The following is a 13,078-nucleotide window of genomic DNA, read 5'->3' on the forward strand; positions in this document are numbered from 1 at the left end:
AAAGTAGCTCACGATGATATCCCAGGTCACAGGAAGATGTAACACTCCCCCCACCCCCACTCCCCGCCTGTCCCAACTTTCATGCCCACATCTGTTTTTTTTGGCTGTGCTGGGTCTTCATTGCTGCAAGTGAGCTTTCTCTAGTTGTGGTGAGTGGGTCTACTCTTTTTGCGGAGCACTGGCTCTAGGGTTCTTGGGCTCAGTAGCTACAGCTTGTGGGCTTCAGAGCACCGGCTTCAATATTAATAGTTGCAGCTTGCAAGCTTAGCTGCCCCAAGGCATATGAAATCTTCCCAGACCAGGGATAGAACTCGTGTCCCCTGCATTGCTGACAGATTCTTAACCACCGGGCCACCAGAGAAGTCCCACACCCTGCATCTTTACTGAGCTGTTCTTTGGATTTCTTTCCTTCCAGGTCAGTTGCTACCTAGACTGCAAAAACTTGAAGTACTTGATCTTTCTATTAACAGAAACATCGGTGGCAGTCTCAATAGTATTGCTCATGGACTAAAAAGTACCCCAAACCTGAAAGTCTTGAAGTTACATTCATGTGGATTGTCACAAAAGAGTGTCAAGCTACTGGGTGAGTTAGCAATGACTGAAGCTTCTATATCATTTTACTTTACATTTTAATTTTTTAAGCTGTTAGGAAATATAACAAACTAGAAACAGAGGTTAGGTTGGGGAATGAGATCATGGGTAATTTAAATCTTCAAGTTTTATTGATTTTCCAAATCTTTTACAGCGAGCATGTATTTTTACAATTACAAAACTAAATGGCCAGCTCCGAAAAGGCCAGCGTATTTTAGATTTGAGAGAGACAGTGTGCAAAATAAAAGTGTGCTACTAAAGCTCTCCATTTCTCTCTTACTTTTGAAAGTGCCAGCATTATTTTATGCTTAGTAGTAGGAAGGAATTGGTGCTGACAAAAACAGTTTCAGTGACATCTGTAGTTAAAATTTACTCTGCTATGTAGAGTACCCACATTACACGAGAATACGAAGTGAAATGTATTTTTATCCTTTCATCTTCTGTCCCGGAGAAGGCAATGGCAAGCCACTCCAGTACTATTGCCTAGAAAATCCCATGGATGGAGGAGCCTGGTAGGCTGCAGTCCGTGGGGTCGCTAAGAGTCGGACACGACTGAGCGACTTCACTTTCACTTTTCACTTTCACACATTGGAGAAGGAAATGGCAACCCACTCCAGTGTTCTTGCCTGGAGAATCCCAGGGACGGGGGAGCCTGGTGGGCTTCCGTCTATGGGGTCACACAGAGTCAGACACGACTGAAGTGACTTAGCAGCAGCAGCAGCATCTTCTGTCCTATCCTCCTTGGCAGTTTAAGTCTAGAATGCTGCTAATGTACCAATGCTCAAGGATAGTAGAGGAAGAACCATTAGTTGCAGAAATCTGAGCAAAAGAACTGGCAATCAATTCAGGTCATAGGGAGAGTGTTCGAAGCCATTGTCAGGTCCAAAGGGGTTAGTGGTACAAAGCAGACAGTTATCCCTCCATTTGGGGTTTTGTCATGACAGTGTATGTATTTTCTCAGTCTCCCTTCTCCACGCCTGCCCCCTCCCCTGCTCCACTCCTGCTGACTGTCCTGTAATATGACAGAGTGGGATTTTGACTTTCTTTGTAGATGCTGCCTTTAGATACTTGTGTGAGCTGAGGACACTAGACCTTTCCTGCAACAAAGAGCTGGGTGGAGGGTTTGAAGACACGGCAGGGCTGGCCACGCTGGAGCACCTGGAGGGGTTGGATCTTCGCCAGTGCTCGCTGACGGCGGACGACGTGTTGTCCCTGAGTGAGTAGGTGCTGCAGAGGGAGGACTCTCAGAGCCTTGGCATGTGTTTGGGAAACTGGCAAATCTGAGGTGTACTGTTTATGAAATTACTGGGAGGATCACATCATAAAAGTTCTGTGAATGTCCCAATATAGTATTTGGCAAATATTAGGTGCCCGATAAATGTTGTTGTTGTTCAGTTGCTAAGTCATGTCCGACTCTTTGCAACCCCATGGACGGCAGCAGACCAGGCTTCCCTGTCCTTCACTAATCTCCTGGAGTTTGTTCAGACTCACGTCCACTGAGTTGGTGAATGTTAGTGAATCTAAACTCCTATACACATCTGTGAAGGATAGATGTGGCACTCGAGGAAGAAATTTTGAATTCCTGTGGCTGTTTAGAAATGAATCTATTAATGTCACAAAGCATATTACAAAGAAGGATGTAGAGGGAAAGCCAAAACGAAGGGTGTGGAGGCATTCTCTCTCACAAGTTATGCCAAGGCACTTAGATAAGGTGAAGTTACAGAAAGTCAGTGGATAGTGCATAATTACAATTTTAGGTCACAGGTATAGTCCTGTAACAGGTAATATATATGCTGCTGCTGCTAAGTCATATGCAGTTTCCCCTAATAAACAGCAAGCATAGGCATAGAGATTAAGGGTGTTTTCCATCTGCAGCCATAATAAACCTTCAGGATACATGCTGAATCTGACCCTGGCTCACTGTTTAGACCTCTACTATCCTGCTCCAGCCTACTGTCAGTTCATGCCTAGATTATTGCAAGAGTCTAGATGGTTTTCCTGCTCTGTCACTCTGACTGCATTCTCTATTTCTTTCCCCCATCAACTTCTGCAACTACACTGTGCTGACTCCCACGCACACCAGCCATGCTCTGCTTTCTCTCCGAACTATGGGCTCTTCCTAGGTAGGGATGCTTTTCTTCAGTATCTCTCTATTGCTGTCCACAAGGTCTGGCACATAGTTGGCTCCCAGCAAATGCTTGTTGAATGTGTGATTGAATGAATCAATCAATAAAGAACGAGAAAAAGAAATTTTTTGTCATTTTTCGTACAGTTGGGGGAAGAAAACAGCAAAATAGGTCTTTGGGTCTAATATCGATCTTTTAGACCTGCTAATTTGTTTCTTAGACTCTTATCCCTCAATTTGGGAAAATGAAATGAGTTAGAGTCTTTCATGAAGATTTAAAAATGGTAAACAATACCTTTTTGAGCTTCAAATGGAGATTGTGATGGGATAAGCATCTTTTTACTTATGGAGTGTCATACCTGCAGAGACACTCCTGAATTATCATTCCATTGGATTCCAAATAATGAATTTCCCCTGCTACAACTGAATAACACAAACCTCACATCTCATCTTGCTGCTCGGATGAAGATTAAAGTGCTAGAGGACTTGAATTGTTACTTCTAGTGCAACCAAGAGATTAGCCTCTATTATCTGGATTCACAGACACCAACAGGAGTAAATGGCCCCAGAAAGGTAATGGTTATTTAATAAGAATTGCATGGTCCTCCCACTTAATTAAAAAAAGGCAGAATTGAAAATACATCCTGTTTTCTACCTTGTGATGTTAAAGAATTGAACATTCTTTTATCTGCTCATTCTCAATGGCTTCAAAGAAAGGGAATTGTTTCCTTTCTAATTCCCATCTAATTTCCTTTCTAATTCCCATCTAATTGTTCAAGGCCCTGTGCTGCAGGCTAAGGGAAATTCTGAGTCCGGAGCTTCAGTTTGGTGGGGGCAGAAATAAACCACATACATGGTGAGGATCCCTTGGAGAAGGAAATGGCAACCCACTTCAGTTTTCTTGCCTGGGAAATCTCACGGACAGAGGAGCCTGGCGGGCTACAGTTCATGGAGTCACGAAGAGTCGGACGTGAATGAAGTGACTTACCACACATGGTGAATACAACGTGCTGTGGGCATCAGACGAGGCAGAAATGGTTGCATTGGTGGGGATCACAAGTACCTGCCCTCTTTCCCCTTTCCTTCCCCTTCCTTTCTCCTGTCCTTCTCTCCTTCCACTAATGTTTGTGCCTCAGATTTCCAGACTCTGATGCACATTCTGGGCAGGAAGCAGCCTCTACACACAGAGCTCACCTTCAGTGAGGGAAGGCAGAAGATTTGCGTATGAACAATAGATACACAAACAAGTCATGGAATAGGGGTACTGGGAGGAAAAGAGAATAGGGCAATGTCATTGTGACCACAGGGTTCCTGTGGCTTTGGTGGCCCTGGAAGGCTCTGAGGAGGTGAGTTAGTCCCACAGGGGTCCCAGAAAACTATATTTCCCACACTGGGAAGAACTAGGGCAAAGGCTAGAAAGCAGGAAAAGCAGCAGAAAGACAGGGAAATAGGGGTCCCTCCTGGCACAGCAGGGGCCCTCAGGACCCCACTCTGGGGCTCTTACCAACAGACATCTGGTTATTTTTTTTTTTTTAACCAATGTACATACCTTACTTAAAAATAAAAAATTAGCTGCATGTGGGATCTTAGTTCTCCAACCCGGATTGAACTAGGGCCCCCTGCATTGGAAGCGTTGAGTCCCAACTACTGGGATGCCAGAGAAGTCCCAACAGACATCTGTTCTGATTGCTTGATTTCATTGCCTTCCTAGTACTTCTGACTTATATTCTGAGAAAAGAATGATCATATCAAACATTAACTGAGCAGTTAATGTGTCCCAGGCCCTGTACCAGGCACTTTATATATACCAAGTCATTTTATCTTCCCGTTGTCTCTATGGAGTAGTTATTGTTGTTATTATCATTGAGAAAACAGAGGCTCAGAGAAGTTAAGCAATTTACACAAAGCCACACTGTTCTTTAGCAACAAACAGGATGAGAAGCCAGTTTCCTCTGTCCCCGAAGTCTTGGCTCTTTACTTCCGGCCTGGAGAGAGGCTTAGAGAAGAGCCCAAGCTGCATTCTGGGGAAAGTGGCTGGCGTGTGTGGTGAGGAATGGTGTGTGAGGGAGGGCAGGGGTCACATAGGCAAGAGCCATGCTTGCTGATCAAGAAGACTGTGGCACCTCAACACCCCGAGACCCTTTGTGAGATGCTGCCTAAGCCATGTCACTCTTGATGTTTTAACAGCTCAGGTTATCCCTTTACTGTCGAGTCTTCAGGAATTGGATTTATCTGCCAACAAAGAGATGGGCAGCTATTCTGAAAACCTACTCAGCAGGCTCCGATTTTTACCAGTGTTGAAGTCATTGATAATCAGCAACTGTGCTTTGAAGTGTGAGACTTTTACTGCCCTGGGTAAGCGATTCTCCAGATCCCTGCAGACACTGGCACAGTAACACCCGAGAGGGAGGCCTGTTTCCCTCCAAGTGAATTTCATTCCAAGGCTCAGCCATAGGCACAGTGAAGTATCAATCTGTCTTCTTTTCAATAAAAAATACGCTCTTTTAAAAGTGACTTTCAAGGCCACATGGATGATTTCTGGCTTTTGCAAATTTAACCTTTAACATTTAAAGTGTGCATAGTTGACCCTTTGTATCCAGGGGTTCCAAATCTATGATTCAACCGACAGCAGGTCAAAAATAATTTGGAAAAAATTTATGGAAAAAAATTTCCAAAAAGCTCCAAGAAGCAAAACTTGAATTTGCCTCATTCAGGCAACTGTTTATATAGATAGAATTTATATTGTGTTAGGTATTATATAAGTGGTGCTAGTGGTAAAGAACCCACTGGCCAATGCAGGAGATATAAGAGTTCCGAGTTCAATCCCTGGGTTGGGAAGATACCCTGCAGGAGGTCATGGCCACCCACTCCAGTATTCTTGCCTGGAGAATCCCATGGCCAGAGGAGCCTGGCGGGCTACAGTACATAGGGTTGAAAAGAGTTGGACACAACTGAAGCGACTTATCACAGCACAGAGATGATTTAAAGTATATATATGGGAGGATGCACATATATTATGTGCAAATGCTATGCCACTTTCCATAAGGGATTTCAGTATGGATGGATTCTGGAAACAATATCCCTGTCTATATGGAGGGATGGCTGTATAACCAACTTTGGAGGTTCACATTTGTAGTACCTTGTAATTCCACTGAGGTCAATATAAATTGGGATTGCTGTGAGTCTGATGGGCCATCAGAAGGCATAACTCTTTTCAATTATAGCTACACAATCAAAGAATCATAATCAAGTAGATATTATACTAAATTGCATCACATGACATGAATCTACAGATAGTCCCTGACTTACAAAGGTTTGACTTAAGAGTTTTCGACGTTAAGATGATGTAAGGGCTTCTCTGGTGGCTCAGCTGGTAAAATATCCGCCTGCAATGCGGGAGACCTGGGTTTGATCTCTGGGTTGGGAAGATCCCCTAGAGAAGGGACCAGTTACCCACTCCAGTATTCTTGCCTGGAGAATTCTATGGACTATATAGTCTATGGGGTTGCAAAGAGTTGGACATGACTGAATGACTTTTACTTTCTAAAAGCAATATACATTCAGTAGAAATCATACTTAGAATTTTGATCTTCCCCTGGGCTAGTGATACATAATGTGGTATGATACTCTCTCATACTATCATAAAGGCAAACTTAACAACCACTCTGTACCCAGACAACTCTGGTTTTCACTTTCAGTATAGTATTCAATAAATTACATGAAATATCCAACACTTAAGTATAAAATAGGGTTTGTGTAAGATGATTTTGCCCAACTGTGGATGAATATAAGTGTTCTGAGAATGTTTAGGTAGGTTGTGTGCGTGTTTGCTAAGTCACTTCAGTTGTGTCCGACTCTTTGCAACCCCAGGGACTGTTGTAGCCCACCAGGTTAGGCAAAGCTATACTGATGACCTAGGTGCATTAAATTCATTTTTTACTTAAGATATTTTCAACTTATCAGGATGCTGCTGCTGCTAAGTCGCTTCAGTCATGTCCGACTCTGTGCGACCCCATAGACGGAAGCCAACCAGGCTTCCCCGTCCCTGGGATTCTCCAGGCAAGAATACTGGAGTGGGTTGTCATTTCTTTCCAATGCATGAAAGTGAAAAGTGAAAGTAAAGTTGCTCAGTCTTGTCCGACTCTTAGCGACCCCATGGACTGCAGCCTACCAGGTTCTGCCGTCCATGGGATTTTCCAGGCAAGAGTACTGGAGTGGGATGCCATTGCCTTCTCTGTATCAGGATGCAATCCCACCATAAGTCGAGGAAGATCTGTTTTATTCCATTTGAATTAAGAAGTAAACCAACAATAAAAAAGAAGTAAATCAAGTAAATATATACATATTTCTCTATATCATTTTTAGAAGAAAAAGTTCAATTTCTTATCGATAGGTCTCTGTATCATATGAGTGGGAGGGGTGTTCTTATTAGATATTATAATAAGAATATATATCTACCCCTCAAACATTTTTTAGAAAGAAAATGTAAAATGTAATTAATGACTATACCTCGTAAGTTGCTCTGCTTAGTTTTAATGTTAGGGGAAACTGAGAACTAGGCAGAAAATCTTTCAATTTCCTTTAAACATCTTTCCAAGATACACTATTTCCCTTCCTTGTTTCTGTAACTGCAGTTAAGTAAACACAATACATTTTGGTGTTTCAGAGTTCTAGGAAGGTTTGGCCTTGTCTCAGTTTCAGAAGCCATTGGGATATATAAAACCAGGACACACTCTGGAAATCTTGACTAGATGAGAAAACTGTTTATCTCTTTCTCCTTCTTAAACGTGAGATGAAGGAAAGAAGTGCCAGTTGATAGTGAATTAACCATTTAACCAAGTTTTACTTTTCTAAAGTTTCCAAAATTTCTTCCAAATGAAAATAGACAACATAAATTGAATCCGTGGATTTCAGGCAGGAGAAACAAGGAAATGTGGAGGGTACTGCCCACATTCAGAAATGATGTCCCTCTTTCACCCAATTTAATCCAAAGACTGCTGGATCTCAGGACTCTCCTAGTGGTCCCTGGGCTAATATTCCAGACTCCAATGCAGGGGACCCAGGGTTGATCCCTAGTCAGGAACTAGATCCCACATGCTGCAACTAAGACGTCTCTGAAAGTGAAAGTGCTAGTTGCTCAGTCATGTCTGACTCTTTGTGACCCCATGGACATAGCTCACTAGGTTCCTCTGTCCATGGGGATTCTCCGGGCAAGAATACTGGAGTGGGTCTTCCAGTGGATCCTCTCAACCCAGGGATCGAACCCAGGTCTCCCGCATTGCAGGCGGTTTCTTTACCATCTGAGCCACCAGGGAAGCCCACAACTGTCTTAACTCAGTGATAATCTGTTGCCCTAGCCTAGGTTGCTCAAGTTCAAAGTTTATGACCTCTAAGGAAGTCTAAGTTATTGCTATTCTTATCACTGTCAATTTCAGCCGAAGCCTCCATTCACCTCCCTGCTCTGAAAATAATCAACCTTTCTTGGAATAAGTGTATTGGTGGCAACCTGAAGCTGCTCCTGGAGACACTAAAGCTTTCAATGTCTCTTCAAGTGCTGAGGCTGAGCAGCTGTTCCCTGGTGACAGAGGACATGACTCTCTTGGGTTTGTATCTTCTGGTTCCAAAGCTGTCCTGACACTCAGAGCCCAGTGCACCTGCCCTGCCAGCCTGGGGGAAGGGAGGCGGAGGAGGCAATGAGGCCTGGAGTTAAGCCCTCTGTGCACCTTCCCTGCTCCCTGACATCTGCCTGGGAGAAAGCTGGCTTGTGCTCAGTCACTTCAGTCATGGTCAACTCTTTGCAACCCCATGGACTGTAGCCCAACAGGTTCCTCTGTCTATGGCATTCTCCAGCAAGAACACTGCAATGGGTTGCCATGCCCTCCTGCAGGGGATCTTCCCAACCCAGGGATAGAAACTGCGTCTCCTGTATTGCCTGCATTGCAGGTAGATTCTTTACCCACAGAGCTACCTGGGATGCCCTAAAATAGACACAGGCAGTTCTAAAACCAAATACACAGTAGAGACTGGTTCATAAAATGAGATGGAGGAATTCCTTGTGGTCCAGTGATTAGGACTTCACGCTTTCACTTCTGAGTGTGCAGGTTCTATTCCTAGTTGGGGAACTAAGATTCTGCAAGCCACCAGGTGCAGCCAACCATTAAAAAAAAGAAGAAGGAGATAGATACAGATATGGTGGTGGAAGGAGGAGGATTAGCTGACATAGAATAGCAAGTTGGAACTGGATGTGGATGGGAAAGGCTCCTTGTCCTTGGGAGGGCTGTGCATGTGTGGATTTTGTTTATGCCTGTTCCTGGCTTTGCTCAGCTGGATGTAGTCCTGGTGTTTCCTGTGGATGAATTACGTGTAAGCAAACAAGAAATTCGTGTTACATTCACACCGTTCTTTGATATTTCAATCTAGTTAGAATAAATACATGTTTTCAAAACACTGTAATTAGAAGATGGGGATAAATCACTGTGATTTTATTTTGGATTTCCCTAATGACTAATGAGGGCTTCCCAGTTGGTGCTAGTGATAAAGAATCTGCCTGCCAGTGCAGAAGACACAAGAAACATGGGTTCAATCCCTGGGTAGGGAAAATCCCTTGGAGAAGGAAATGGCAACCCACTCCAGATTCTTTCCTGGAGAATCCCATGGACAGAGGAATCTGGCAGGCTACAGTCCATGGGGTTGCAAACTGGTCAATTGATTTTTGACAAAAATGCAAAAGCAATTCAGTAAGCCTTTTCAACTAACAGTGCTTGATTAACTGAGCTATCATACACAAAAATATTAACTTCAGCCTATATCTCACAACTTGGACAAAAATAACTCAAAATGGATAAGTAAAATGTAACTGTAAAACCTTTAGAATACAATCTAGGAAAAATACTTGGGAACTTGAGTTTTGCAAAAAGTTTTTAAGATATAACACAGAAAGCTCTGCCCACCAAATTAGCAAATTGATAAATAGACCTTTATCAAAATGGTGAGTTATGCTGTGCAAAAGATACTGTTAAGGGGGTGAGAAGAAAATGTAGGTAAGTTCTTTACCACTGAGCTGCCAGGGAAGCCTCCATTGGTCTATGCATCTATTCTTTTACCAATTTCATACTGTCTTGGTTATTAAAGCTTTATAGTAAGCCTTGATGGAAATGGAGTATCTTACTTGGTCTGGAAGCCATGATGTTTGACAAATGATTGAAGGACCAGGGCATGTTTAGTCCTAACAGGGGGACATTTGAGGGGACCTGACTGTTGTCCAACACTGCATGGTTGGCATGTGGAGGGAGCTGAGATTCCCAGCAGGTAGGCAGTGGCAAGGTCAGATGGCGTCCAGAGGCATGGCTTCCTCCAGCTGAGAGCTGCTTCCCTCTGCTGGGGCAGCCTGAAAAGGGCTTCAGGCAGAATTGGGCTGGTCCCTCTTAGAGAAGCTGTGAGAGGGATTCTTCTCTGATCATCCATCTAGAGGTTGAATGAGGAGCCCTCCAGGGTCCCTTCCAGCTCTGAGATTCTGCACATCTCATTTCTATAACCCAATCCTGCTTTTGGCTGAAAAGGGAAGCATATGCTGTCTGCTCTGGGTGTCTCTCCTTGCTCCTTTTCTTAGTTCCTCATTAACAGTTATTTATTAAGAGCCATTTTAGGTAGCACTGTGACACTACCTAATGTGTGCTATTAAAAGGAAAAACTGCCCCATGAATCAGAAATTATCCAAGCATATTTTGTCCATGGAAATTACTCAATTAAATAACTGTTGAATGAAGAATGAGTAAATAATGAATAATGAAACAGCATTAAACAGCAAAATGTGAGATCACATTTAATTAGAGAAAGTCTGCAACAAGAACTGGGGCTCCAGGAGAGCAGAGATCATGAACTCAACCAGAAAAGACATTCTTTGGGTTGGAATTTGGAACAAGAAAAAAATCCATTTTCAAGCTGTACATGGGATGCAGAGAGGTGTTACCAGAGTAATTTCAAATGCCCTGAAAATAACTGCTAGCTAATAACATTCTATTACTTAGTGCCACTCTTATAACAAATCCTGGAGCTAGTGTGTTGTACTATTGGAAGTGGGAAACAGTTGCACTAGAAAGTGTTCTTGGCTTTTAGCAGAGTGATTTTGTTTTTCAGTATCAGTAATTCAGACAGGTCACCTGGTCAGGCTGCAGAAGCTGGACCTGAGTTATAACGACGGCATCTGTGAGGCAGGATGGACCATCTTCTGCCAAAACCTGTGGCTCCTCAAGGAATTAACTGAGCTGGATATCAGCCTTCGGCCATCAACTTTTAGGAAGTGCGGACAATGGTTTAGACACTTGCTAAGTGCCGTGACCAAACTTCCCAAGATCACTGACGTGGGAATGAAGAGGTGGCTTCTCCCAGCTTCACAGGAGGAAGAACTACAAGGCTTTGACCAAGATCACAGAAGCAGCATTCACTTTGACCATGGTGGGTTTCAGTAAGCTGACTTTCCAAGGCTCAACTAAGCTACACGTCACCCAAAGGAGGAAGAAAAGAACATGAGTGAATCCTGGTGAAGTCAAAGGAATACCAGTTTCTGGGCTGTTTAATGTGATTTATGTTACAAGAGCTTTGTAAATATATGTCTAGGGTAATCTAATATGAACATGCCTTTATACTCTATTTTATGAAACAATGATGACATTTTTCAATGGGTTTTCATTTGTTTGGATATATAGTCAGTTCACTCTCTATTTGGAAGGCCTGACAAAATGTTTCGATTCCGGTAACGCATCTCCTTTTTTCTTTCCCTAGAATTTTCTGCCTCTTTTACTAAATGTTTTAAATATAAGGGTGTGTATTTATGTGAGTGTGTAAAATTCCAATGTGAAAGGCACTAACTGTGGAACATTTTCGTGTTATCTTTATTATTATATGTGTCTCAATGTGGTCTGATGGAAATGTAATTTTCATCAGAAAGTATGCCCTTCAGTTGTTTATTGTTTTATGTTCTCTTGCCTTTTATCTCAGATACAAACCATGAATACAAATAATGGTCACTGACATACAGATTTTCATTAAAAGTGATAAAAAATTCAAAACCCAGTATCAAAAACATACCTTGTTAAAGTAAAATATTTTGTTGCTAAAATAAACAAATTAATATATTATTAATATCTCTGAGCATTTCTTTGACATGGAATTTGCCTCATAAAACCTATTTAATTCATTAATTAAAGTTCCTGTGTTGCTGTCAGTGATTTGGGGAATTTCTGGTTTCCTCTTACTAGAGCATGAAATTCATTGCATGGCAGAGGGATCTGCTCACACATTTCTATTCTGATATATTCTAATCAGATTATGTTTTGTTTTTTTCTTGCTACACTAGTAATTCATATTATAATCATTGCTCGAAGGACGTGTTGAATTTGAAATCAATATTATTCCAAAAGAAAAAGTCATCAGGGTGAGGAGGTCTTGATTAGTATAAATGGGGATGTTTTAGGTAATGATTCTTCACTTCTCTGAGTAAATGTTCGGAGCAACTTTATTCATACTAGCCACAAACTGGAAACAGAAACACGTTTCAATGGGTGAATGGTGAGCAAACTATGCAATGCTACTCAGCAACCAGAAAGGAATGAACTATTGCTACATGCACCACTTGGATGGACTGGAAGTGAATTATGCAAAAGAAAAAGCCAGTCCCCAAGTGTTACTATGTGATTCCATTTATATGATCCTCCTGAAATAGCAAAATTACAGGTTAGGGACTGGAAGAGAGATAGGTGGTAGGTGTGACTAAGAGTAATAGCACAAGTGGTGATAGAACAATTCTGTTTCTTGATGGTGATGGTGGCTACACAAAAGTTACGTGTAAGAAAATTGCATTGGACTACACACACACACAAACAAGTGACAAGAGCATGTATAAGTGATGGAATCTGAATAAGCTCTGTGGATGGTACTGATGTCCATTCCTATAGTCATGGGGGATGTCAACACTGAGGAAGGGTGAAGGGTGCATGGACCTTTCTGTATATTTCTTTGGAACGTCTTATGAATTGTTTCATAATTAAGAGTTTTAAAAGCAGTCATGGTAGTATAGTGAACCTCCATGTACTATCACATGCTTTTACAATGACCAATTTATGGCTGATCTTGGTTCATTTTAGGGCTTCCCTGGTGGCTTAGACAATAAAGAATCTGCCTGCAATGCAGGAGACCTGGGTTCAATCCCTGGGTAGGGAAGATCCTCTGGAGAAGGAAATGGCAACCTACTCCAGTATTTTCGCGTGGAAAATAATCCCATGGACAGAGGAGCTTGGTGGGCTACAGTCCATGGGGTCCTAAAGAGTCAGACATGACTGAGTGACTAAGCACACATATTGGTTC

At 42.4% G+C, this 13,078-nt stretch overlaps 1 protein-coding gene across 3 annotated transcripts in view; it reads left to right on the forward strand.

The window, feature by feature from the left end:
- LRRC31 (leucine rich repeat containing 31) overlaps nucleotides 1–12,670 on the forward strand; it is a 30,792-nt gene extending 18,122 nt beyond the window's left edge. For 2 of the 3 annotated variants that reach the window (XM_055410160.2, XM_055410170.2), the window contains 5 exons: nucleotides 416–583; nucleotides 1,643–1,807; nucleotides 4,904–5,071; nucleotides 8,152–8,319; nucleotides 10,853–12,670. In XM_055410160.2, the coding sequence (XP_055266135.2) occupies nucleotides 416–583; nucleotides 1,643–1,807; nucleotides 4,904–5,071; nucleotides 8,152–8,319; nucleotides 10,853–11,184 (1,001 nt within the window). In that variant the 3' untranslated portion in view covers nucleotides 11,185–12,670. The remainder of the gene's footprint in view (nucleotides 1–415; nucleotides 584–1,642; nucleotides 1,808–4,903; nucleotides 5,072–8,151; nucleotides 8,320–10,852) is intronic. The other variant, XM_055410185.2, reaches the window with a different exon arrangement.
- The last annotated feature ends 408 nt before the right edge of the window (nucleotides 12,671–13,078 follow it).

The sequence above is a fragment of the Moschus berezovskii genome, chromosome 1, assembly GCF_049115385.1.
Source record: "Moschus berezovskii isolate FMDL1 chromosome 1, NW_MosBer_1.0, whole genome shotgun sequence".
NCBI classification, from domain to species: domain Eukaryota; kingdom Metazoa; phylum Chordata; class Mammalia; order Artiodactyla; family Moschidae; genus Moschus; species Moschus berezovskii.